General features: G+C 35.3%; 1 protein-coding gene across 7 annotated transcripts in view; it reads right to left on the minus strand.

Moving 5' to 3' along the window:
• LOC123542122 (coronin-1B-like) overlaps positions 1-26,874 on the minus strand; it is a 204,828-nt gene that overhangs the window by 29,143 nt on the left and 148,811 nt on the right. For 4 of the 7 annotated variants that reach the window (XR_008368703.1, XM_053531837.1, XM_053531836.1 and 1 more), the window contains 12 exons: positions 25,565-25,729; positions 24,365-24,487; positions 23,330-23,434; positions 22,471-22,567; positions 21,904-22,016; positions 18,828-18,941; positions 15,131-15,187; positions 9,137-9,294; positions 7,394-7,506; positions 6,494-6,624; positions 3,752-3,976; positions 440-532 (listed from right to left, as the gene is read on the minus strand). Coding sequence is in view for 6 of the 7 variants with exons in the window: in XM_053531837.1 (XP_053387812.1) it covers positions 440-532; positions 3,752-3,976; positions 6,494-6,624; positions 7,394-7,506; positions 9,137-9,294; positions 15,131-15,187; positions 18,828-18,941; positions 21,904-22,016; positions 22,471-22,567; positions 23,330-23,434; positions 24,365-24,487; positions 25,565-25,729 (1,494 nt within the window). In the remaining variant the exon portion in view is untranslated. The remainder of the gene's footprint in view (positions 1-439; positions 533-3,751; positions 3,977-6,493; positions 6,625-7,393; positions 7,507-9,136; positions 9,295-15,130; positions 15,188-18,827; positions 18,942-21,903; positions 22,017-22,470; positions 22,568-23,329; positions 23,435-24,364; positions 24,488-25,564; positions 25,730-26,874) is intronic. The other 3 variants (XM_053531839.1, XM_053531840.1, XM_053531841.1) reach the window with 3 other exon arrangements.

Genomic DNA, 26,874 nt, shown 5'->3' on the forward strand with positions numbered 1-26,874 from the left:
CATTTGTAAAATTTTATTATATTAAGAAATTATTAAAGGTACTGAGATTTTCCTTAATTTCCCTTCTTGTTACATAACTTAGATTTCTGTATTTACAAGAACATTCTTTATTATATCTTTCTTTTCTTTGTTTGTTTTGGGTTTAACGCCGTTTTTCAACAGTATTTCAGTCATGTAATGGCGGGCAGTTAACCTAACCAGTGTTCCTGGATTCTGTACCAGTACAAACCTGTTCTCCACAAGTACTTTATTATATCTATTAAGAGAATCATGCTAACATAATGAAATAAAACTGTCCAAGGAAACTTCTGGATGCTGTAGACCAAAATTGATGAAGAACAAATTTTCAGTTCAAGAGAAGTCATTATAAAGGTTTAAAAAGTTAAGCTTTCACATAAGACTGCATACAGTAGAATCGAATCATTTGAACAAAACTAACCTCTGGATCTGTGTTGGGTACATTACCCATATCCTCCCATATCGGGTTACTAGGTGGTTTTATTGGTGACCACGTTTTCTTTACATGTATCTTCTACAAGCAGGGATAGAAAAAGGCAAAGATTAAGTTATACATATAGCTAGAATTATGTAACCTGAGTTGGACATTTGGCCTACATTTGGCCTGTCTTAATTGATACAGAACTAGGATTACATTAAACAACTGCAAAAATGTTCTCCCTTTACCATTTCTGATCAGGCTGTTCAACCCTTATCATGCTGGATATGACTGATTCTGCCTTTGCAGCCAGTGTAGACCATGATCAGCCTGCACATATGTGCAGTCTGATCATGATCTGCACTGTTAGCCATCCAGTCAGTATCTTTTTGCAAACGCCCCTTTTAACAGTTAATGGTATTGTCCAAATTAAAAGATGGACAAGTTTATTAAAGAAATTTAGCAGGTTAGGGGTTATTTTAGGCTGCTTACTATTTCCACCGTTTCTGTAATAAAGAACTGAATACACTAAAAGATTGGAAACATTTTAGTCCATTCTCCCCATCTATTTAATATTCTTTTACATAAAATTTCTTTTTTTCAACATGACAGTGATCTTATAACCTGACCTATTAATTACATCCCTAAAAGTGAAGACAAATGTCCAACTCCTCCAATATTTCTGATAGTAAGTAAACCAGATGTCTTACTGTAAAAAATTTTTAAAATACATATTTTTGATGCATCAAAGTTTTGCGAAATTTCGAGTATGTTTGAGGGATTTAATATTCGTGAAATTTTAAGAATAGTATCCTACTTTTATTTGAATTATATTGATGGGGAATATTTACATGAGGATTAATTTTCGGAAAATGTAAGGCCTCGTAAATACAGCGAAAATTAAACCCTTGCAAAAATTTCTCCTTTTACAGTTTATATAGGCACTATTATAATAATAAGTGAAACTAGTGCTAAGTCAATCCATATACTGTATAAGCTGAAATTTTCGCGAGGGTTTAATTATTGCTTAGCCCATATATAAAACTCGTGAAAATTAATCATTGCATAAATATGCAGCATTAGTATCATTTACATTCCAGCTGGATACCATTTTTACAACTTCACAAATATCAAACTTCTGGAACATACTCAAAATTGCAAATTCGCGAAATTTTGACCCAGCAAAAATATGTGCATTTTCGGTAGCTATTATTATTGATGAATTTCACAACAAATCTCAATAATAACCCTTACCATGATGGACATTATTTGTTCTGCCTTTGCGGCCAGTGTAGATCATGATCAGCCTGAACATCTGCGCAGTCTGATCATGATTTATGTTCCCTATTCTGTCAGTAGCTTTTTAGATAGCACCCCTTTTAACAGTTAATGGTACTGTCGAAATTGAAAGAATAGAACATTAGCAGGGTTGGGGTGCTGTCGAAATTGAAAGATGGACAAGCCCATTATAGAACATTAGCAGGTTGGGGTTACTTTGTAAGACATCTGATTTGTCTATGAAATTAAATACGAAGGGTACAAATAGCTTACTACTTAAATAATTAAAGTTAGAAATAAGAAAAGTACTTTAAAGAACTGTAATAATGCAATAGTAAAGCATACAATTCTAGCTAAACTTTCTTATTACTAATTAGTGTACACTGACTTGACTAGTACTAGATTTGTTCGGGGATCAGCACTATTGTGAATTTCAGCAGTATTTAATTCATCTAACCGCAGGAAGTTAACCTAACCTGAATTGCTGGATTCTGTACCAGTGCTAAAATGTTCTCCTTACTCGCAGCTTTTTAAGACTGGACAACTGATAAGTCTAAGTCTACAGCTGGTCAATGTATTAACAAGGCGGTAAAACAGCTATATACCCTGCCACTGTTTAGGATAATGGAAGGCTTAAACATTTGACCTTAAGTTGTGACCTTGACCTTGAGCCGATATGGCTGACTCATAAGTTTCATGAAAATCATACATTGGGTTTAAGTTATATGGAGCGGACACAATTGTTAGTGACAAACAGATGGATGGACTGACAGACAGTGGAGACAATTCCTATAACCCCTCACCACTCATGGCGGGGGATTAAAGCCACTTGCTCTATGCAAAAGGGCTTTTTGTTCTACTAACAACTTGTTTTAAACGGCCATAGCTAGACTTTGTTGCTAACTGGGTTTGCTGCTTAAATAAAGGTTTGGCTGTCTACCCTACAACTGTACATATTTACTAGATTTGCTCATTTGAAAATTTCTTAAGGTATTGTATACATACATTCTAGCCTAAAAAGCTGCTTAATTATGCTTAGGGATATATGAATACATACATGTACATCTTGTAAATATTTACGTAACTGATAAAATGAATACGGTTTTAACTCTTTCAGCCCTATACTTCCACAAAGAATTTCATGACACTTCTGATTGTTTCCAGAGGTGAAAGAGTTAGTAAACTAGAAATAGAAACAGTGCAGTTTATTAGAAATACAAGCTGAAATAAGCCAGATGCCTTAACCCTTACCATGCTGGACACAACGACTCTGCCTTTTGCCACCAGTGTAGATCATGATCAACTAGCACATCTGTGCAGTCTGATCATGATCTGCACTGTTCGCTATTCAGCCAGTATCTTTTTAGAACACACCCCTTTTAACTGGTATTGTCCGAATTTGTAGATGGACAAGTTCATTACAGAAATTTAGCAGTGTTAGGGTTAAGCAAAGGCAAAGCATGTAAGACAAAGTACATAATTAACAAATAGAAAAAAAAATATATTTAGTTACAGTTAACCTGAGAGGGCTAAGATGATGCATACTTTCTTCAAACTTCAATTTCAAAACAGTTCTTTTTTTTTTCAAAACTGATAATTCCAAGATTCATCATTGAGAAATTTTCTTGGTTCTGTTTGCTAGAAATCATACTGATAAGTTTTGATCATGTGGCAACTTTCAGGATACAGTACTTCTGGAAGATGTTTTGTTTATTGTAGATCATAAGCAATATCAAAACAATCTTAGGTCACACTGTCGCTCAATTTTTTATGTTAATTGGCAAAAGATCTAATAGGTGTCCCTTGTAGACATAATTTTAAGAAAAGTAGGGCACTTAGGTTATTCTATTGACCTTCCATAAGCCAGCTGGATTACTAACTGGCATGAAATATTTCTACAGCTACGCATGTACATCTGTTCTACTTCCTCATTGGCATAATATTTGTTTTTGTATTTCCCCTTAAACTGCATTGTTTATATTCTGGGTAAGTATATCTTTATTGACATATTGTATAAGAGAAGCTACTAGCACTCACATGTGGTTTCTGTTGAGATCTATCCCCATTTACCTCCCCTAGTATCAATCTACCAGCAGGAGAAGATTGCGCAGGAAAGGACTGATCAGTCTTTCCATCTTTTTTGTTGTTTTCTGACTTTGTGGTATTTTCTCTACTATGAATATCTATAATCTGTATTTCTCTATGTTCAAAAAACTGTGCAGCATTCTGAATATTCAGAGTTCTGTTGTTTCCACTGTGAGACTAGACAAATAGGAAAAATAATGTTTATATCACAAGGACCAACGTTTTTAAAACTAAGTTTGGAAACTAGTCTAAATGCTGTAGCGTCTGATTGGTTGCTCTTGAGAACAATTTTGAAACTGACCAATGAAAATGCCAGATTTCTGACTTGTCTCCAAAATCAATTCCCTAACCTCCAATTAAGACAAGAGCACCGCCTTGCGGGTGCTGACGCTCATCTGATTTTTTTTGTATAACAGAAAAATTGTCCTACCCATGATTTTCTAAGTCCAAAAAGGGCCATATTTCTTGCAAAAAGCAGGATGGAGTTATGTCTCTTGATCTACAGAGTCAGCTTATGATGGTAAACAACTGTTAGAAGTTTCAAAGCAATAGCTTAAATAGTTTAGGAGAAAAGCTGACCTAAACATAAAACTTAACCAATAAATCTGAAGCCCAAAAGGGGCCATTATTCTTGCAAAAAGCAAGACAGAGTTATGTTTCTTGTTGTACATGGTCAGCTTATGATGGTGAACAAGTGTTGCAAGTTTTAAAGAAATAGCTTTGATAGTTTATGAGAAAAGCTGACCTAAACATAAAACTTTACCAAGAAATCTGATTTTCTAAGTCCAAAAGGGGCAATAATTCTTGAAAAAAGCAGGATGGAGTTACGTTTCTTGATGTAAAGGGTCAGCTTATGATGGTGAACAAGTGTTGCAAGTTTCAAAGCAATAGCTTTGATAGTTTAGGAGAAAAGTTGGCCTAAACATAAAACTTAACCAAGAAATCTGATATTTTCTAAGTCCAAAAGGGGCCATAAATCTTGCAAAAAGCAGGATGGAGTTATGTTTCTTGCTATACAGGGTCAGCTTATAATGGTGAACAAGTGTTCCAAGTTTAAAAGCAATAGCTTTGATAGTTTAGGAGAAAAGCTGACCTAAATATAAAACTTAACCAGGCAACGCCGATGCAGACGCTGACGCCGACGCCAACGCCGACACCGCTCAAGTGATGACAATAACTCATCTTTTTTTCCCAAAAATCAGATGAGCTAAAAAACAGAACTTTCTTATTATATATTTTGCCCCGGCAAGGTAAACATCTTCTGTTCCAATGTAGTTTCCAAAATATCAAATACACAAACATTTAAAACTTTAGCTTGCATCAATATGGATCATTGTATCACAATTTCAGTGTTCATGTATTTCCTAAATATTAAGTGCCTTATTTAAAACTCCACAAACTGGGTGTCCGAAATCTACCAATTTATGTGTAGCCCATTAGACTTACCACTATCAATTTTTTGTCTGGTAGTTGTCAATTTTGGTTTGTATAGCAATATTTGCTTAGTGCTGGTTGAATGGAAGGCGTAAATCAATATAGGGTTTCATAATTTTAGCCATACATATATGTTCTTACTAAAATATTAACTGGTTACAATGCATATAAATATAACGCATGACCATATGGATTGCAAAATGCCCCCTGCATCTAAGGTTAAACTGTCTATAAAATGATGTGGACAAGAAGATAAAATATTTAAATACTAATAACATTAGAAAGTCATATTCAAATTAATGAATGAGCCACACCATGAGAAAACCGACATAGTGCGTTTGCAACCAGAATGATCCAGACCAGTGCACATCTATGCAGTCTGGTCAGGATCCATGCTGTTCACTTTCAAAGCCTATTGCAATTAGAGAAACCATTAGCGAACAGCATGGATCTTGACAAGACTGCACAAATGCGCAGGTATGGATCCATGCTGGTCGCAAACACACTATGCTGGTTTTCTCATGGTGTGGCTCAAATGCTAAATTTTATTAAATGAAATAAGACAGCAAGCAAAAAGCCTTCTAGCAGAGTAATAGTCATAGACAAGCTTGAAGAATATTTAAAATGAAGCTTTGAAAAAATTGTGAATGGGTTCTCTCAGAGTTTTCTGAGTTCTTTTTAGTTTATGTTGAGTTTTGTGTCACATTAATACAATTTAGGTCTTATGTCAACTTTTCAGTTTTTTATGGTGGAGTAAGACCCTTGGTGACCCTCTATGCATTATTTCAGGTAAAGGCAGGCACCTGGGTAGAACCACATACTTTCCTTAAGCCAGTTAGATGGCTTCTCATTTGAAAGAATTCATCCCCCAATGGTAGGTTTCTAACTCACAGTGGTGTTGGGGTCCCAAGAAGTCATTAGAGGAAATATTGTATGACTTCTTGGGACCCCACACCACTGTAGAATCCTACTGTAATTCTGTTTGAAATTCATGGAACTATTTTGTTCAGCAGAGACCATGAAAAATATTAGTTTTTAATCCATAAAATGCTTTCATTTCCACTTCATCTTTCACAGAGGTCAAGCACATACATCCTGTTCATTTTTTGTCACTTTAATTAGCATAATTATAATAAAAAGTTTCTTTTGAGAACCCAAGCACAATTTTTTCAATGTAGAATTAACCAAAGCACGATAAAAAAGAAGTACCAATCATTGGGGATAGCTAAAACACTTCTAGAAATTCTGTCGATCACTTACCTCATTTGTTCCTTTAATACCATTGGCTATTACATCAGGAGGGTTTTCCTGACTGCCCGACCATGACCTCCGATCAAACTGTCGTCTGGTTGGTGAAGTCACCATGTCATTGGTATTGTTGTTATTTGACCCTGTAGCCATATAACAGTACATCATTTTCAACAACTGCTGAATTTTAGAATTGTCTCACTAAGAATTTTGCTTTGTAAGCCATTTTCAAACAGTTTCAGAAACAGATCAACTAATGTGTCTTGTGTTTTCATTTTAATTTTGTATCATGACTATTTACCAAAATATTTCTGTGAAATCATCAACAATCAGGAGGGACTACTTTTTCAGATTGCGCTAGAAAAATTTTAAAATCCCACTGAACAAATAAAACTTCTCTACCTTTAATGTTCAATAGTAAAATGCTGAAATCCGTTATTTGAGCCGCACCATGAGAAAACCAACACAATGTGTTTGCAACTAGCATAGATCCAGACCAGCCTGCGCATCCGCTCAGTCTGATCAGGATCCATACTGTTCCCTTTTCAAAGCCTTTTGCAATTAGACAAACCATTAGCGAACAGCATGGATCCTGACCAGAATGCGCAGGCTGGTCTGGATCCATGTTGGTCGCATATGCACTATGTTGGTTTTCTCATGGCGCAGCTCATATAACATTTCCAAAAAATGGTCATTTCAACAAAAACACAAAATGAAATGTACATGAAATTAAGAATGCTCAGATCTACTTCTTTCTGCTGAATAACCTTCATATTTGGAAACATTACCTTTATTTTCAAAAGCAGCTATTTTACTGTTAATATCAGAATTCAAAGGACACAACTGACATATACACAAGTTCTACTTTTTTCCACAATCTACTTTTTCAACCTTCTCATATGGAAAAACTACCTTTATTTTCAAAAGCGGCAATTTTACTATTTACGAAAGCCTTGTCTGATGTTGCATCTGATGTAGATGATGGTCTCGTACTTTCTGGTGGCGTGCTTTCTACACTGGTTTGACTGAAAGTATTCAAATACCAACACATCAAAAGGATACAAAAACTGAAAAGAATGACAAGCTGGCCCTGATATGCATATCTAAAATACACTGGTGCCCCCCCCCCCCCCCCAACTACCTGGTCCCTGTGGTTTCATGACACTTGGTCAGGGTTCATACAGATCTTGGATACAAGAATTCCATGACTTTTCCATGACATTGCCTGGTTTTCCATGACGCAATCCAAACATACGAAACTCGAAATAAATGCAATGATACACTCATTTTATTGGCATACAAAGAGCAATCTTGCAATCAGGGAACATTTTTTGGAAAAGTTTATCACTGTCAGCAGAAGATTTGTATGATTGATGTGATGTTATTAGTTTCAGTGTCCATAATATTTCAGCCCTTGTTACATCCTCCTTAGACACAAAGGAGTCTATCCCACTGGCACTCTGTCTTGGACATTGTTCTTGAGTGGGTGGGGGAATACACATATCAGACACGACAGTTTCCTCGCATTTTGTTTCCACAGGTTTGAAAAAAGATTTTAATGTGTCACATGTTTTTGTCGTTTTATCACGGAGTTCAATGCTTGCAACGTGTTTTCCACCTTTCATGTGCGATTTTATTGCAGTTTCGCCCATATTTGACAGATCGATAAGTTTGTCAGAGATGGTGCATAAGGCTTTCCTGTTATCCGACTTGAAAGGCTTTAACCATGCTTTGTACTGTTCATTCCTTGTATCGGCAACCTCTTTTTGGTTTAGCTATTTCACGCTTAGTTTCGTTTTTAAAAGTACAACGAAAATAAACCGGAAACGGTGCAATAGTTAACTTAACGGTCATTTCGTACCCAACCAGATTCGACCCCAATATTGACGTAAATTACTTATTGTTCAATTACGCGTTTAAATCTGGACTTTTCTGATATTAAATTAAAACAGATGTAATCGTTTTATGCACATACAGACTTATTCCAGATCACTTTCCTACTTTCCATGACGATATTTTAATTTTCCATGACATTTCCATGACAAAATGCAAAAATTCAATTTTCCCTGACTTTTCCAGACAAATCTCATTTTCCATGACTTTTCCAGACCTGTGCGAACCCTGCTTGGTGAAATATTCGTTAAAATACATGTATATGCAACACAAACTTAAAGGGTCCAGCTGTGTACAGTGAAATCCCAAACCACAAGGTGCAGAACTTCAAAATTAATTAATGCTATATTTTAAGACTCCTATAGTGTCTTATGACTCTAGGTCAAATCCTGTGAGGTTTCATGACTCTGGATGGGATTTGTTTTAAGATACATGGGCTTGGGGAAAATTATTCAAAATCAGCAACTTCAAACAAACAGATAAGGCGCAAGTAACTGGAAGTCAGAGACCTAAGTTGCTCTCAATTCAAAGGTCCCCCTCCAAAAACAAGTTCTGATGCTCTTACCTAGGAAATAAGGTGACAACATCTTCACATGTACTGAGGAATTTAATATTTTTCAAGGATGCTGGGAAATTGATCATGGAGGACCCCCTCAATGAGTTTTGATGCTCTTACCAAGAAGTTAAGGGGTGACAACATCTCCACATGTACTGCAGCATTTAATATTTTTCAACAGTGCTGGAAAGTTCTGACGCTCTTACCTAGAAGGAGTTAAGGTGACAACATCTTCACATGTACTGAGACGTTTAATATTTTTCAATGATGCTGGGATCCTCTGGGGTTCTCCAGAACCCCCACTCTGTGATGAGCTGACAGCCCTGTATGTCGTGATTGTAGGGGCTTCATTCAGGGCTCCATCCTAAAATCAAAACATACCGTTTTAAACAGGACTCTGACATTAGTTGTCGAAGATTAATTTTTCCCTGGATTTCACAGCTGCAAAAATCCAAAGTATTGAATCACAAAAAAAAAAAAAAAAAAAAAAATTTCAATTGACAGTCCCTTCTGACACAAAATTAAGAAATTCTATTTTGCACAAAATAGACATTTTTGCCCAACCATAAAATTTCAAACACACAAAATTACATAATTTACAAGTAGTCTAGTTACTAAAAAATCATAATTATTCACACGAGACCAATTTTTGTGGTTTCTATGAAACATAAATTTTTATGCTGACAAAGTCAAATTATTTCTCCACATGTTGTAATAATTATTGTCCATTACCAGTGCTAACTTGTTCTGCTTTTGTTCCCCGCAACTTCCTCACATTAATGGAGGAGAAATGAATTAAGATATACTGGTCCTGTTTCAAAATCATCATTAATCAAAACAAGAGCACTGCCTTGTGGGTGCTGACGCTCATCTGATTTTTTTTGTATAATAGAAATATTATCCTACCCATGATTTTCTAAGTCTAAAAAGGGTCATCATTCTTGCAAAAAGCAGGAAAGAGTTATGTTTCTTGATGTACAGCATTGGCTTATGATGGTGAAAAACTGTTGCAAGTTTTAAAGCAATATAGCTTTGATAGTTTATGGGAAAAGCTGACTTAAACATAATACTCAACCAAGACAACTGATTTTCTAAGTCCAAAAGGGGCAATAATTATTGCAAAAACTAGGATGGAGTTATGTTTCTTGATGTACAGGGTCAGCTTATGATGGTGAACAAGTGTTGCAAGTTTCAAAGCAATAGCTTTGATAGTTTAAGAGAAAAAGTTGACCTAAACATAAAACTTAACCAAGAAATCTGATATTTTCTAAGTCCAAAAGGGGCCATAATTCTTGCAAAAAGCATGACGGAGTTATGTTTCTTGCTGTACAGGGTCAGCTTATGATGGTGAACAAGTGTTGCAAGTTTTAAAGCAATAGCTTTGATAGTTTAGGAGAAAAGCTGACCTAAACATAAAACTTAACCAAGAAAACTGATTTTCTAAGTCCAAAAGGGGCAATAATTCTTGCAAAAAGCAGGATGGAGTTATGTTTCATGATGTACAGGGTCAGCTTATGATGGTGAACAAGTGTTGCAAGTTTTAAAGCAATAGCTTTGATAGTTTAGGGGAAAAGCTGACCTAAACATAAAACCAGGCAACTCCGACGCCAACGCTGATCAAGTGATGACAATAACTCATCATTTTTTTTTTTCAAAAAATCAGATGAGCTAAAAATACATTTTCCTCAGTCAGGTATTGAACACAATGTCATAACATGTCATGTAGAGTGACATGTGCTAGGTTCAACTGACTTAACCAGTTGGGCTATTTTATGATACTATTTTTGGAAATTCTCAAAATTTTCCTATACATTAATATAAAATTACTAGTAAATTACTAAGTAAACTGGACACAATTTCATATCAAACTACTAATTTAACTTTGAAATAGACTACAGAATATTTTTTTTTTAATTTTCAAAAGTTAACATTTCTCCAGCATAACAGCTACTGAACCACCAGTCCTGTACAGCAGAATTCATTAAAGGTAATTACAGCAGATAATCTAAAGCAACAGAAAAAAACATAGTTCTGGTTACTTGAAAAAGAAAAAATTCATTTAACCTGTGTGGGATTATTATACCTACTGTTTGAAACAAACTTTATGATCCAGACATAGTACTAGAAATAAGCTATGCAGTAATCTTATATTAATTTAATTAAAATCAAGGGTTTGGGGTCCATAGGGAACATGTATGAAACCAGAGAAGTTTTGCCAGAAGGCAGAACTAAAAGTGGTTTAAATAAGCCAGAACTGAAAGGTGATTTAAATAAGCACAAACGTAAGTATTAACTACGTAACTGTTTGAAATACATGTAGAATATAACATAAAGACTTACTAAACAGACTATAGCATGCTGCCTTAGATAAATAATTTTTAAACATTATGTTAACCAAAACTGGTTTACTGAAAGAAAATAATACAATCAATATTATTCAGGAGAAACTAATTCTGTGGACATTACCCAGGAGTTAATCAGCAAAATCTATTCCCAATGAACATGTAAACTCCCATTTTTATTTACAAAGTTACCTTATTCATTACCTGAAGTAGCAGTTTTAGCCATAAGGCAATGAAATTAAAGAGTTCGCACTATTTGCTTTAAACATGAATAAATATCACCCTTTTTCCCAAATATCATTTCACATTTCCGACATTTATCTTTTATCATTTTTCTCCTTTATCACTTTACATTTTCCCCCTTTATCACTCCGCATTTCCCTCTTTTATCATTTAATATTTCCACCTTCAATATTTCACATTTTCCTCTTTATCATTTCATATTCCCCCTTCATCCTTTCACACTTTTCTCTTAAGTTTTATCATTTCACATTTCCCCCTTTAACTTTTCACATTTTCACCCTTTACCAATTCACATTTCTGCCTTCATAATTCACATTTTCCTCCTTACCATTTCATATTCCTGCTTCATCATTTCACGCTTTTTCCTTAAGTTTTATCATTTCACATTTCCCCCTTTATCTTTTCACATTTTCACCCTTTACTCCCCCCCGGCCTTTATCTTTTCACATTTTCACCTTTTATAATTTCACATTTCTCCTATATCATTTTCACATTTTTTCAGTAAATGTATTGCAATTTTGGTTAACATAAAGCTTCAAGCATAGACTTAGCAGTGTTTGATAGGTTAAAGGTTATATAATCTAGAATATACATACTTTGATCAGGCCTAAAAAATTGTTTCCAGTATCCCGGCCTATCCTAAATTTTAGGCCTGACCCTTGGAGAATTCTTTTTCAACTTTTTAACAAAATATTGTATATATAACTGCACTTTTCATGCTTAAAACATGGTCAGTGATTTTAGAAATCAACTTACTGATGCTGTAAAGACATAATCCCCTTATTTGTATTCATTTTTTTGATTCATTGACAAGAATAATTTTCGATAAGTCCCACTTAACAAAATAATGATATAAAAAAAAAAATTACTGACCTACCTACCCTAATTGTTCTCAGCATGATACTGGAAACAAATCCTTTTTCTTAGGCCTTAATCATGGTTAAAATGCAATGGCATGATGTTAAAATAGTGTTATCCAAGATGAATATCTAAACCTTTTAAATAAAAGACTTGTGCTGAAGGCGGCTTTTCACTGAACTTACTCAGAATTATTTAATCCTACTTATAGATAAAAACTTGATAAAAAATCTCTTTCAACTTTTTATGAAAATTTTTACAAAAAAATAATAATGTTTTCCAACAGCAACATTAAATTTTATGAAAATTCTACTTTGAATGATTAGCATGGTTTATCAGAAATGTATAAAATCTTTTTGTTGATACCAGCAAAAAATATGTACATTTTTATTCACTCCCAGAAGTTTCAAACAAATCTATGACACATAAACAGTGACCCACCCTCAAACAAGTCTAGTTATTTTAAGGCCACGATCCCACCTGCTATACAGGCTGTGCTATACAATGGTAGGTATTACATTTATGAAGACAACAACAATAAAACGAGAAAGGAATCTACAAGCAGAGCTGTCCATTCAGTGACTGACAATTTGCATCAACATAAACTTTATGGTTAACAGCAACACTTTTTTGGGGGTTTGTTTTTTGAGTTGCATGGACACAATATTCTGGTGATATGGCAACTTTACCAACGTTTGGTGGAGGAAAAAGACCCCAGGTTCCCCCTCCTGGCACTGTTGCTTTGTTTGTTTGTTTGTTTTGGGTTTTACGCCGTCTTCTAATAGTATTTCAGTTAAGTAACGGCGGGCAGTTAACCTGACCAGTGTTCCTGGATTCTGCACCAGTACAAACCAGTTCTCCACAAGTAACTGCCAACTTCTCTACATAAATCAGAGGTGGAGGACGAATGATTTCAGATTCAATGTCTTCTATCGAATCTTCATGGAGAACATACACCCTGCCCAAGGATCGAACTCACAACCCCGAGATCCCTAGATCTGTGCTCTCCCTATTGAGCTAAGCAGGCGCTGTTGCATGGTCATGGGCAAGGCAAGCACCTAGGTAGAACCACCAACTTTCCATAAGCCAGCTGCAAATCTCTGCGCCCCCATGTGAAATTTCTGACCCACATAGGTGAGGGGCAAGTGATTTAAAGTATGCTACCCCAACCACACAGTTAAACAGAGGCTATTAAATCTTCCAGACGTGTCTATACATTGATACAGCAGCCCTACTTAAATCTAAGAGTATATCATGTCAGGTATTTGTAAATGTACAACCGAGAGGCTGTGATTTCATACAATGTACATGTAACAAATCTCTGTGTTAACATGACCCTTTATATAATCTCCAGTCCATAGTCTGTGTGCTATTGACCATTCCATAGCTTAACAAAAGATTTGCTATCTATATAAGTCTGATTCTAAGCAAAAAGGGGGCATGATTCATAAAATATCGGTGCAAGAGTTATGCACCTTGTGTAATATGATGTGGGTGATGATGTGGAACAACTATTTCAAGTTTGAATCAAATGCATTTCGTAATAACTAGATAGAGTGAAAATGCATCAAAATTAACCTTAAGTTCTAAGTAAAAGGGGGTATAATTCATGAAAAGTTGGTGCCAGAGTTATGCACATCATATGATGTGGGTCATAAGATGAAAAAACTATTTCAAGTTTGAATCAAATCCATTTAGCAATAACTGAGATAGAGTGAAAGTGTATTAAAACTTTAACCTGAAATTCTAAGTAAAAAGGGTGATAATTCATGAAATATTGTTGCAAAAGCTATTGCCCTTGTGTCATATGAAGTGAGTGATAATGTTGAACAACTACTTTAAGTTTGAATCAAATCCATTTAGTAATAATTGAGATACAGTGAAAGTGCATTAAAACTTCAAACCGATATTCTACGCAAAAAGGGGGATAATTCATTAAATATTGGTACCAGAGTTATGGACCTTGAGACAATGTGAAACAACTACTTTCAGTTTGAATCAAATCTATTCAAGAATAACTGTGATAGTGTGAAAGTGCAACAAAACTTTAACCTGAAATTCCAAGTAAAAAAGGGGAGATACATGTAATTAATGAAATACTGGTGTAAGAGTTATGGTCATTGTGCCATATGATGTGGGTGATGATGAGGAATAAATATTTTAGGTTTAAAGCAAATCTATCAAGAAATTACAGAGAAAAAAGAGAAAGTGTAAAAAAAACTTGGGGACTCGGAAAGATGCTGACGCCAACGCCAGTGTGAGTAGGATAGCTCTCCATATACTTTGTACAGTCGAGTTAAAAAAGTTTTTGAAAATTTAGTCTTGATGTCATGTAATAATGCACTCAATGAATGGATTGCCGGTCAATAGTCAAAAACATTTGCCTTCAGTCCTTCAGATCTCAGGCAATAGTTTTAAATACTGACTGGCAAGTGAAGGACATATTACTTAATAATAATCTTCTGCTAAACTGTATGTTAACTTAAAATCAACCTGCTAGGTGCATGTAAATTTACACATTTGAAATATGTGACTTTATTTTCACAGGTATATTTGAATATTTAAGGCTATACCTCACAAACAGCAATATTCTAAATGTTGTCATCTCAGACATTTATTTCACCTTCACCCTGCTAAATTTCTTAAATGGACTAGTCCATCAGCACCACTCATGATTCAAAAGGGGTGTTCACCGTACATGTATGAAATCTCAACCTCTCATAATGAAAGATGCAGAAATGGATTTCTGAGATTTACCTGGGGTAGGCCAGCCCTTGATGGGGTGTATGAAGGGTCATTCACAATATGGTGATCCTAGACACAATATAAAGTGACAACACTTACAAGGTGAATGTATGAAAATGTGTTTCCCCACACTGCCATCGTTTAAATACAGTTGCTTCCACTTTTCCCCACAGCTTTTGTCTAAATAGTTGTTTCCCATAACTGCCTTTGTTTAAATACATTTGTTTCCCCTTACTGCCTTTGTTTAAATACAGTTGCTTCCCCTTACTGCTTTTGTTTAAATACAGTTGCTTCCCCTTATTGCCTTTGTTTAAATACAGTTGCTTCCCCTTACTGCCTTTGTTTAAATACAGTTGCTTCCCCTTACTGCCTTTGTTTAAATACAGTTGCTTCCCCTTACTGCCTTTGTTTAAATACAGTTGCTTCCCCTTACTGCCTTTGTTTAAATACAGTTGCTTCCCCTTACTGCCTAAGTTAATATTAATTTATACTGAATATCCCAAACTGGCTTATCTAAAAATTCCAGCTACCTCTAAGACATTTTCAAGTCCGGTTCCAAAAACATGCACACAAAAAATCACTTTTAATTCAAATTTCAGTTATGTAGAAGCAAAATGCTTTATCCATTGAAAATCGAGATACAGAGCTTCAGAATTTCCAAATGAATGTTTTTCATTAGTAATTTTGGTATCAATCAGGACTGAATGAAATTTCAAAGCATGTGAACAGACAAAGCATGCCAGACTGGATTTTCCCATGATTTGGCCTGTGCTGGGAAAACTTGTCTTACACTCAGTGTGTAAGATGACTTTCATCCAGTAATTTAGGAATTAATGCATAAAGTCATATGCCACTTCAATGAAGTAGTACTTAAAAGAAATATCTGGCCCTCAGGTAACTGCTCTTGCTGTAGCTCAGCAGATCCTCATTTGCCGTAAAAACAGAAACTTTCCAGCCGGATATTCTCATTTGCATCTACAACAAGTAAAACAATCTTATCTTTTAAACAAACTTCAAAAGCAAAATTATGGCTGTATCTGAGGAATTGGTCATTTTTCATGTTCATTGTTAAGTGGACTCTGTAAATAGTATTGAGCCGCACCATGAGAAAACCAACATAGTGTGTTTGCGACCAGCATGGATCCAGACCAGCCTGAGCATCCGCCCAGTCTGGTCAGGATCCAACCTGTTCGCTAATGGTTTCTCTAATTGCAACAGGCTTTGAAAGCAAACGGCATGGATCCTGACAAGACTGCTCGGATACACAGGCTGGTCTGGATCCATGCTGGTCGCAAATGCACTATGTTGGTTTTCTCATGATGCGGCTCATTCTCATTAATACCTCTTTTATACATAGCAGTGTCTTTAACCAGTATGGAGAAACACATGTTGTTTTTTTTTTTCAATTTAAACTTAATACAACAATACAACAGTAAATTCTATCAAAATATCACTATACAACACTTTCACATTCACATACAAGACAGAAGAAAATCTATTTTTCTGGCCTTATATAATCTTTTAACATCAACCTTTACCCTGTTCAATTTCTAAAATGGACTGGTCCATCATTCCATTTGAGTAGTACATGTACCAGAGTGTTCACTGAAAGTTTACTAAATAGTAATCAGTGAAGACCATGATCAGCCTGCACTCCAGCATTTGATTGGTTGCATCGAAATCAACCAATGGCAAGGCTTCAATTCTGAGACTGGTTTTCAGATTTGCCAATGACTGCACTCTGAGAGACTGGTCTCAAAACTCAAGTTCACAGACTATGAAATTAGCTAGAAAAATAGAATTTCTTCTTCTAGACATGCATTAACTATATCAATATGTAAAACACACATAATATAAGAAATAATGGAAATTCAAAAACAGAACAACAAACAGATCGTATCACTGAACTGGAAAAATGGAAGGTTATGTGAAAGTATACTCATACCAATAAAACCTTTGCAATGAACAATGAAAGAACAAAACAAAACGAGATAATGGAAAAACTTTAAATAACATGGTAAAACGTCTGATGAGATAGGCTTTCAAACATGTTGGCTAATTGTTTCTGGCTAGTCTACATTTTTGTCAAGGGGTGTCTGTTTCTTATGGTACTTTTGAAGCCCTATGTACAATTAATTCAGGTTTCGATTGGTTCATAAGAAAAGACACATTGGTTGCATAGCTGAAAGCCTATCTTTTAACTTAAAAAGATCTCTATAGATGATATTTTTAAACAAGAGCTGTCGGAGGACAGCAACGCTCGACTATTTAACAGCCTTGTCGCTTGAATGAATAAGAAAGTCGAAAAAGGGGCATAATTTAATAAAAAAGTAAAATAGGGTTATGGAACCTGCATAGTGCTTATCAGCTCATGACAGTGGACAAGTGTATGAAGTTTCAATCCATTCCCATGAGTGGGTACTGATACCAGCTTACATATAAGAATTTAACCCAAAAACTCCTAAGTTGAAAAAGGGGCATAATTTTGTAAAATGCAAAGTTGAGTTATTGACCCTTTGCACTGCATGTCATATCATGACAGTGAACTAGTGTGTGAAGTTTCAATCCTTTCCCATTAGTGGATACTGAGATACCAGCTTACATACAAAAACTTAACCAAAAATTTCTATGTTGAAAAAGGGGCATAATTTTGTGAAAAGGCAAAATAGAGTTATGGAACCTGTGCAATGTAAGTCAGATTATCACAGTAAATAAGTGTGTGAAGTTTCAATCCATTCCCACAAGTGGTTACTGAGATACCAGCTTACATACAAAACCTTAACCAAAAATTTCTAAGTCAAAAAAGGGGCATAATTTTGTAAAAAAGCAAAACAGAGTTATGGAACCTGTGCAATGTAAGTCAGTTTATCACAGTGAATAAGTGTGTGAAGTTTCAATCCATTCCCACAAGTGGTTGCTGAGATACCAGCTTACATACAAAAACTTAACTAAATCGGGACGCGGACGCAGACGCGGACGCGGACGCGGACGCGGACGCCGACGCATGGGCGAGTCCAATAGCTCTACTATTCTATGAATAGTCGAGCTAATAAAACTCAAAATAACTGATATACATCATGCTTTGAATGACTTTCGAAGAAATATGAACATCTTATTTGAACACATGGTTATGAATTTTTACCAACATTATGTATAATGTTCAGAAAAACTGAATACTTTCTTAATCTTTAATTTCTACCATACTTGTTTCTTAGCCTTATATTATGGCACTGACAGCAAATATTAAGTACCTTAGCCACAGCTATTGTCTAAATAAAGAACACTTCAGTGCATAACTTTTGATTATATATAAACAACTGGATTTTTTAATTTGCAAATTTAAAAAGAAGGCATAACCCTACCTTATAACCAAAAAGCTCTCACTTTTACCAGTAAAGTGCAATTTTCTTAAAATTTAAAGATGATTTTTGTAAATTACGAACACTTTATATGCTTCTTTACTTTTAAAAATTCTTTATAACAGAATGTAAGTATTGACTGTTTCCCTTTTTTATAACAAAGTGTCCTGTTTAAATTCTAACAACTTTGTAGCTGGTTCTCAGCTCAATTCATAAATAAGATTAATACTAATTATTAGCACCTTAAGTACAGACCAGTGCTTTAAATACCTTGATTCTTTACAAATAAAAGATGCATGAAAGAAGAGAACTATCTCCTTTCCCTAACTGGTTCCTAGCTCAAAGAATACCTTCATTGAGATCAATATTGGTTCCCGGTTCTGACCACTGATCCATTCATCAGCTGATAATGATGGTATTGCACTTGCAGTTGGAGGGAAAATATCTTCATGGAAAATGTTTGACTGAAATATACATAAGCATAGTAATAACATTAGTCCAGAAAATATCCCAGATACCTTAACCTTTAACCCTGCTAAATTTCTAAAATGGACTGGTCCATCTTTCAATTTGGGCAGTGCCACTTCTTATTCAAAGGGGTGTTCACTGAAAATTTACTGATTGAATAGCAAACAGTGCAGCTCATGATCAGCCTGCATGGACACGCAGGCTGACCTTAGTCTGCACTGGTCACAAAGGCAGAATCACTTGCAGCCTGTAGGCTAAAGGTTAATATTTCTTTTTTTTTTTCTTTTTGTTGGGTTTAACACCACATCGACACAGTTTTAGATCATATGGTGACTTTCCAGCTTTTAGTGGTAGAGGAAGACCCTAGGTGACCCTACAGGCATTATCTCATCATGGGCGGGCACCTTTGTAGACCCATCAACATTCAGTATGCCAGCTGGATGGTTTCCTCACATGAAGAATTCAACGCCCTAAACTGAGGTTCAAACCCTTATTGGAGAGGGAGCAAGCGATTCAAGGTCAGCGACCTCTCAACCATGGCCGCCTCTCTTAATAATTCAAGTGGAGTGAACTGAACAATGGCTAAAACAGCTGTTACAGACCTAAAAATAGATCTATGTAGACTTGCTACTTCATATTTTGAGTCACTGTAACCATCCTAACTCTAATACAGTTTAGCAATTTCCTCATTTTGCAAAACTAACTTTAAATGCTCAAATGACAACTCTGTCTGCTCCCTAAGTAATGCTATTGCAAGATGACTATGAACACAACATTGGAGTTTTTGAACACATGCAAGATGTAAAGAAATCCTATCTTTCTTGGAACAATCATGGAGACTGGTTCTACAAAGAAACTTGCTGTGTATATAGAACCTCAAAACTCCTACTTTTCTGGGAATAATCATGGAGACTGGTTCTACAAAGTTTGTTGCTGTGTGTATAGAACCTCAAAACTTCTACCTACCTTTCTTGGAAAAATCATTGGGACTGGTTCTACAAAGTTTGTTGCTGTGTATATAGAACCTCAAAACTTCTACCTTTCTTGGAAAAATCATGGGGACTGGTTCTACAAAGTTTGTTGCTGTGTATATAGAACCTCAAAACTTCTACCTTTCTTGGAAAAATCATGGGGACTGGTTCTACAAAGCAGGGCTCACGCTGTCAGTCGCCATTATCGCCATTTGCGATTATTTTATCTAAATGGCGAATATTTTTTCATTTTGGCGACAGGAACTGGCGATTATTTTATTTAATAGCTACATAAATGAGACAGTAACCCGCGGTCTGCTAGTGTAGAAAATCGATAGTGCGGACTGTTTATTACCTTGTGTATTCCAAACACGTGTCAACTATGCCGATAACATTGCCTAAGGCGGTAGGATGCAGACGACAATTAAACTGATTATAATCGGAAGTTAATCTTACTTATCTAGCTATCAATCAGATTGAACTGGCAGGCTACTTTTTTGAAGCATTTTAAAATGCCAACGCAAATTTTCTTCAACTCTATATTCGGCAGACGCGATTAAACCAATTTGTACGGGCCGTTTCCTGATGAAAAACTGATTTGCCATCTATTACTACCGCTAATTTAATTTAATCTCTAGAAAAATATTATAAACTGACCTTACTGTCGACGATTTCAAAATATCAGGAAAAATAATCAGGATCTAGGTTAAATCTATGTGTTTTTAATCTAAAATGAAATTGTTCGAAGTGAAAAAAATCTTTCTTTTTTTTTTTCGAATTTTCAGAATTTGTGAAGAACGAAATTTGTTGAAATATTACAGGCCAGATATTTTTAATAGTTTTTTTTAACAAGACAATTCTGGCATAATTAATGTTTGTTTTGCACATTAATTAAAAAATTATCGGAAAACCCAGTCCTGTTTCTATTTTTAGAAACATGGCCGATACGGACAAACTAAAAAAATCAACAAATAAATTTGCTTACATACTGTAATTAGCGTAAGTAAAAACATTCTAAAACACTTAAAAATTAGTATATTTATTGAATAAAGCATCAAAAACTTGTTGACAAAAAGCTGTAATTCAATAGTGTGCATGGATGCCAAATATCACGTAATTTCGCGACCTGATTGCTTTGTACTTTTCGAGCAGTTTAAGTGCAGTTATGGTCAAACGAATCATGAAAACACTTTTGATATTTATAAAGAAGAAGTGTAAACATGAATGATACTCAAAGACTTTGTAAACTTTCCATTATGTGCAACTGTGTCCATATTGTGTGTGCATGAATGGGGCTAATTGAGCCATTGCCCAGTCCATAATGTCAGTCAATATCAACCATTTCAGCTGCCACACACATACAAGATATGTGTCCTGTAAATGCCTTCAAAATCCATCAGAATATAGCATTTTAAATTGTTATAGTGGGACCTCACCACCAATATAAGGAGGTAATTTCCATGAATCCCTGATTCCCACACCCCCTGTTGGGGCCTACTACTTTTTAAAGCAACTAAGAAAATATATATGTTAAAATTGATCATTTTTATTTTTATAAAAATTGCATGCGAAGATCCGCATCAATTTTGGCTATTAATTTTTCATATGTTAAAAAGTTGGCTATTATTTTTTGGAGGCCAGTGTGAGCCCTGTACAAAGTTTGTTGCTGTGTATATAGAACCTCAAAACTTCTACCTTTCTTGGAAAAATCATGGGGACTGGTTCTACAAAGTTTGTTGCTGTGTATATAGAACCTAAAAACTTCTACCTTTCTTGAAAAAATCATGAGGACTGGTTCTACAAAGTTTGTTGCTGTGTGTATAGAACCTCAAAACTTCTACCTTTCTTGAAAAAATCATGAGGACTGGTTCTAAAGAGTTTCTTGCTGTGTATATAGAATCTCAGAACTCCCTAAATTTCTAGGAACAATCATGGAAACTGGCTCTGCATGTTTCTTGCTGTGTGTATAGAACCCAAAAACTCCTACCTTTCTAGGAACAATCATGGAGACTGGTTCTACAAAATTTCTTGCTGCATGTAGTTTATAGAACCTCATTATCTCACACCTACTAGCATCACAGCCTCTTTTTGGCATAACTCCTGTAAAACAGACAACAAAAAAGTACTCAGCTGGCAATTTTGACGAAGATCTTGTGGTAATATACAGTCTGTGTTATTTAAGCGAAAATTTCTTCATGACTGACTGAGGTATTTATTATGTTTGTTCAATCTAAAAGGACCTTAAATCATTAGTAGGAGACTCTGAGAAAGAATTCTCAAAATGAGATTCGATCAAAATGGAACACCCACTTCATTTCCAAGGCAATGCAAAACAAAATGGCATAATTTATTTAATGCACTTATAAAAATTTAGTTGGACAGCATCTTTTAATAACTTTTAAAATTCTGATAAATAATTTCAATTTTATTCCAACAAGAATGAAAAAAAGTTTTTTTTCCATGTTTCTCTAAAAAACAATCAAACAAATCAAGCTGAAGAAACAATCAAACACACCAAGTCAAAGAAACAATCAAGCAGCCAAGTAATACTCACCAAGGCCTCTTTGTGGGGAAGACGATCCATACACATTTAGGAAATGACAATATGGTGTCTCGTCCGTCATCTCAAAATAACGTATATTGCCATCGCCCTACAGAACAATATATTATTTAAATTTATTAATCCTACGAAACAGTGTTAGTTTACATTATCGTGACTTTTTGGCAAAGGTTATTGCAGACTGAACACTTTGAACAATAGGTAGACTGCATGTGATTAAGCAAGTATCGTAAAATGGATAACACATAGCTGTATCAAAGACTTTTCATATTTTGGTAATGGCCAGGTGGCCAAAAGATCAATTAAGAGTAATTTTTAGCAGTTATAACTACACTGACATAATGCATCTCTAAGTTTTGTTAACAGAAACTCCTTACTAACAAGCAATATATGCCCGAAGGCACTACCTTTGATCCCTAAGTGTGACCTTGATTCTAAAATGAGCCATCCAAAACATGTGTTCTGCATGTCATCTCAATGTTGTAAACATTTGTGCCATGTTTCTTTAAACTCCTTCAAGCCGTTCAAGAGTGGACACAAAACAAAGTCATATGAACTTTGACCCCTTAGTGTGACCTTGACCTTGGAGCAAGCCATTCAAAACATGCGCTCTGCATGTCATCTCAATGTGGTGAACCTTTGTGTCAAGTTTTTTTTTTAAATCCTTCAAGGGTTCAAGAGTTACAAAGCAGACAAGAAATTGCTAACAGACAGACAGCTGTGCAGGCATTAATTAGGTACATATGCGGGACATGCCAAATAGCCCAATCAGAACATGATGGCTCAGTTTTGGTACCAGTGACGTGATCAGGATAGCCTTTTGTAATATGAATCAAGTCCTCCTTACACTTACCTTACCGGCAAGGAAGACTACTTTGGTATCATGGTCATAATATGGCATCAATATTCCATTAGAGTTATCTATATTTTTTCTTATCAAAGGGTTCTTCATGTTTTTCTGAAAAAATAAAAATAAAAATCTATACATCCTTATTCCTCATACATGTATATGTCTAAGAAATTTTGTAAAAGACACAAAAAAATGTTATAAGGCAGAACAGGTCCAATGGCTGAAGTACAAAACTAGGAATTTGGTTCGATTCCCAGCAAAGCAACAGCTATACCCTAACTGATGTTCAGTAAGATGTAAAAACTCAAACTGGTACCATTTTGAGTAATTTGTTTGTTTTGGAATTGCACCATTTGTCAACAGTATTTCAGTTAAGTAATGGCAGGTAGTTTACCTAACCAGTGCTCCTGGATTCTGTACCAGTACAAACCTGTACTCTGCAAGTAACTGCCAACTTTCCCACATGAATTAGAGGTGGAGGATAAATCATTTCAGACACAGTCACAAAAGTTAATGTTCAGGAAATTAAATGTTTCAAGTATTGTTGTGGAGAAGAAAGTGGAACCAAACAAAAGGTCTAAACTCCCGTTTAATTTTTATGCTGCTATCTTTCAACTTTGAAGTCTCAGAATTCATGTTCTAATAAAAAAAAAAAAAGGTCATTTAACTAAAACCAGAAATTTTTATGCTGAAGAAATTGCACGATTTCAAAGAAAGTAAAGACAAATTATGTCTTTTAAGCTAGAAAACTTCAGACTCCTATGAGTTTCAAAGATCTGAGCCAGTGTTCATGAATGATTTAATTCTAAAATATATGACTTAGACTTTTAAAACTTTCCAACTTCAAACTAATATAACTTTCTTTGTGAACAACTAATGTTGCTGAATCTTTGCACAAACTTCTGTTGTAGTATATTTTATCATCCTGGAAAGTTTCATCAAGATCTGTATATGATTTACAAATATAGTGCAAACAAAAATTTTAGCATTTCTAAATATAAGTCTAAAGTTTCTGATAAATACAGGCTCTGTACTTACTATATCCCAAATCACAAGCTCCCGCTCGCCATTGTGAGAGAAACCTGTACAGAAAACTTTACCCGTATCCCCTAAAAGCAGTCCTTTCATTGGGCGAACTCCCCTGAATACATCAGTTGCTTCCTGAAATTAAAATTACAACTAATTAAATTAAATGTGAATCAGGCAGGTTCAAAACAATAAATTTAATATACATGTAAACTTACAAAGAAATCTTTATTATCTTGCACTAAGATAATTATAGGTCATAATTTTGTTGATTTTCAAGTCTAAAATGGCAGGAAAAAACCAACATACCTCTACAAGCCTTGTTTCAGATTCAAGCAGGCACCTAGGTAGAACAACAACGAACCAGCAACAAACAAACTCAATGGTTTCTTCACATGAAAGACTTCTTAACCCGAAGAGAAGTTTTGATCCTACAGTGGTGTGTTGATTTGAAATCCCTTAAGGTTTATCTATTTCTTTCCCCTCTAAATTAATCTCAATGACTTTTTTGTTGTTTTTGTGTTGCGTTTACGGATACATAGAAAAAACTATAGGTTATATGTAACTTAAGCTTGTAATGGCAACAGAAAACCAAAATGCCTCTCCAAGCATTATTTCATCACAGGCAGGCACCTGGGCAGAACCACTAATCTTCCTTAAGCCAGCCGGATGGTTTCCTCTCATGAAGAATTCTACGCTGGTAGTGAGGCTCGAACCCACATCCATCAAGAAAGTAGTTTGAACTCAGCAAAACTAATCACCCTGCCATACTGGCCATGCAATTCATTTGATCCTCCACTCTTTCCCTGTATTTTCTACATTCTGATCGTTCCAAACCCATGCATAACTCCAGCAATATGTTTATCCCCTTGACACCTGAAGCGATCTGTTTTTGTTTGTTTTTGGGTTTAATGCAGTTTTTCAACAGTATTTCAGTTATGTAACGGCAGGCAGTTAACCTAACCGGTGTTCCTGCATTCTGTACCTGCGCAAACCTGTTCTCCACAAGTAACTGCCAACTTCCCCACATGAATCAAAGGTGAAGATGACCGACTTCAGATGCAGTGTCTTATGAAATTTTCAGAGAACATATTGCCTGCCCAGGGATCAAACTCACGGCCCCAAAATCCATAGACCTGCTCTCTCCCTACTGAGAAAAGCGGGCAGTTAATCTGTGTTTTTTCTTTTATAAACTATAAATTTAGTACTTACCGCTACACAGTCACCAACCCGTGGGTCAATTATTCGTAAAACTTTATCTTTGCATGTAGTAGAAAACAAGCTGCCATCACGATTCCATGATATTGACTGTATAATGTCATTGTGACAATTTATTACATTCACTGGTTCTGCTTGTTCAACATTCCATATAATGCACTGAAAAATACACATTAAAATACAGTTCAAACTGTCTTAACACTTACCGAGCTAAATTGGACAAGTCCATCACTCAATTTGGACAATATCATTTACTATTTTAAGGGGTGTTCACTAAAAATTTACTGACTGAATAGCGAACAGTACAGACCATGATCAGACTGCATGGATGTGCAGGCTGATCTTGGTCGGCACTGGTCGCAAAAGCTGAATCACTTGCCGGCAGCAGGCTAAAGGTTAAAAAGCCTCTTAGGGGAACAAATCAAAACAATCAACTGCCTAGAAAAAGGATTTACAGGGGTAGCAAAATCAACTGTCCAACTTGCCCAGCTTGTCCCATAGCCCATAATTACCAGCAGAGATATGAATGTTTTATTGCATAAAACGTATTCAGACAAGTAGAAAACAGCTCTTATTAACAAAAGCACCGCCTTGCGGGTGCTGACGCTCATCTGATTTTTTTTTGTATAATAGAAATATTGTCCTACCCATGATTTTCTAAGTCTAAAAAGGGCCATCACTCTTGCAAAAAGCAGGATAGAGTTATGTTTCTTGATGTACAGTGTCCACTTATGATGGTGAAAAACTGTTGCAAGTTTTAAAGCAATAGCTTTGATAGTTTATGAGAAAAGTTGACTTAAACATAATATTCAACCAAGAAAATGATTTTTCTAATTCCAAAAGGGGGAATAATTCTTGCAAAAAGCAGGGTGGAGTTATGTTGCTTGCTGTACAGGGTCAGCTTATGATGGTGAACAAGAGTTGCAAGTTTTAAAGCAATAGCTTTGATAGTTTAAGAGAAAAAGTTGACCTAAACATAAAACTTAACCAAGAAATCTGATATTTTCTAAGTCCAAAAGGGGCCATAAATCTTGCAAAAAGCAGGATGGAGTTATGTTTCTTGCTGTACAGGGTCAGCTTATGATGGTGAACAAGTGTTGCAAGTTTTAAAGGAAAAGCTTTGATAGTTTAGGATAAAAGCTGACCTAAACATAAAACTTAACCAAGAAAACTGATTTTCTAAGTCCAAAAGGGGCAATAATTCTTGCAAAAAGCAAGATGGAGTTATGTTTCTTGATGTACAGGTTCTGCTTATGATGGTGAACAAGTATTCCAAGTTTCAAAGCAAAAGTTTTGATAGTTTA

The sequence above is a fragment of the Mercenaria mercenaria genome, chromosome 19 (genome assembly GCF_021730395.1).
Source record: "Mercenaria mercenaria strain notata chromosome 19, MADL_Memer_1, whole genome shotgun sequence".
Classification (NCBI taxonomy): domain Eukaryota; kingdom Metazoa; phylum Mollusca; class Bivalvia; order Venerida; family Veneridae; genus Mercenaria; species Mercenaria mercenaria.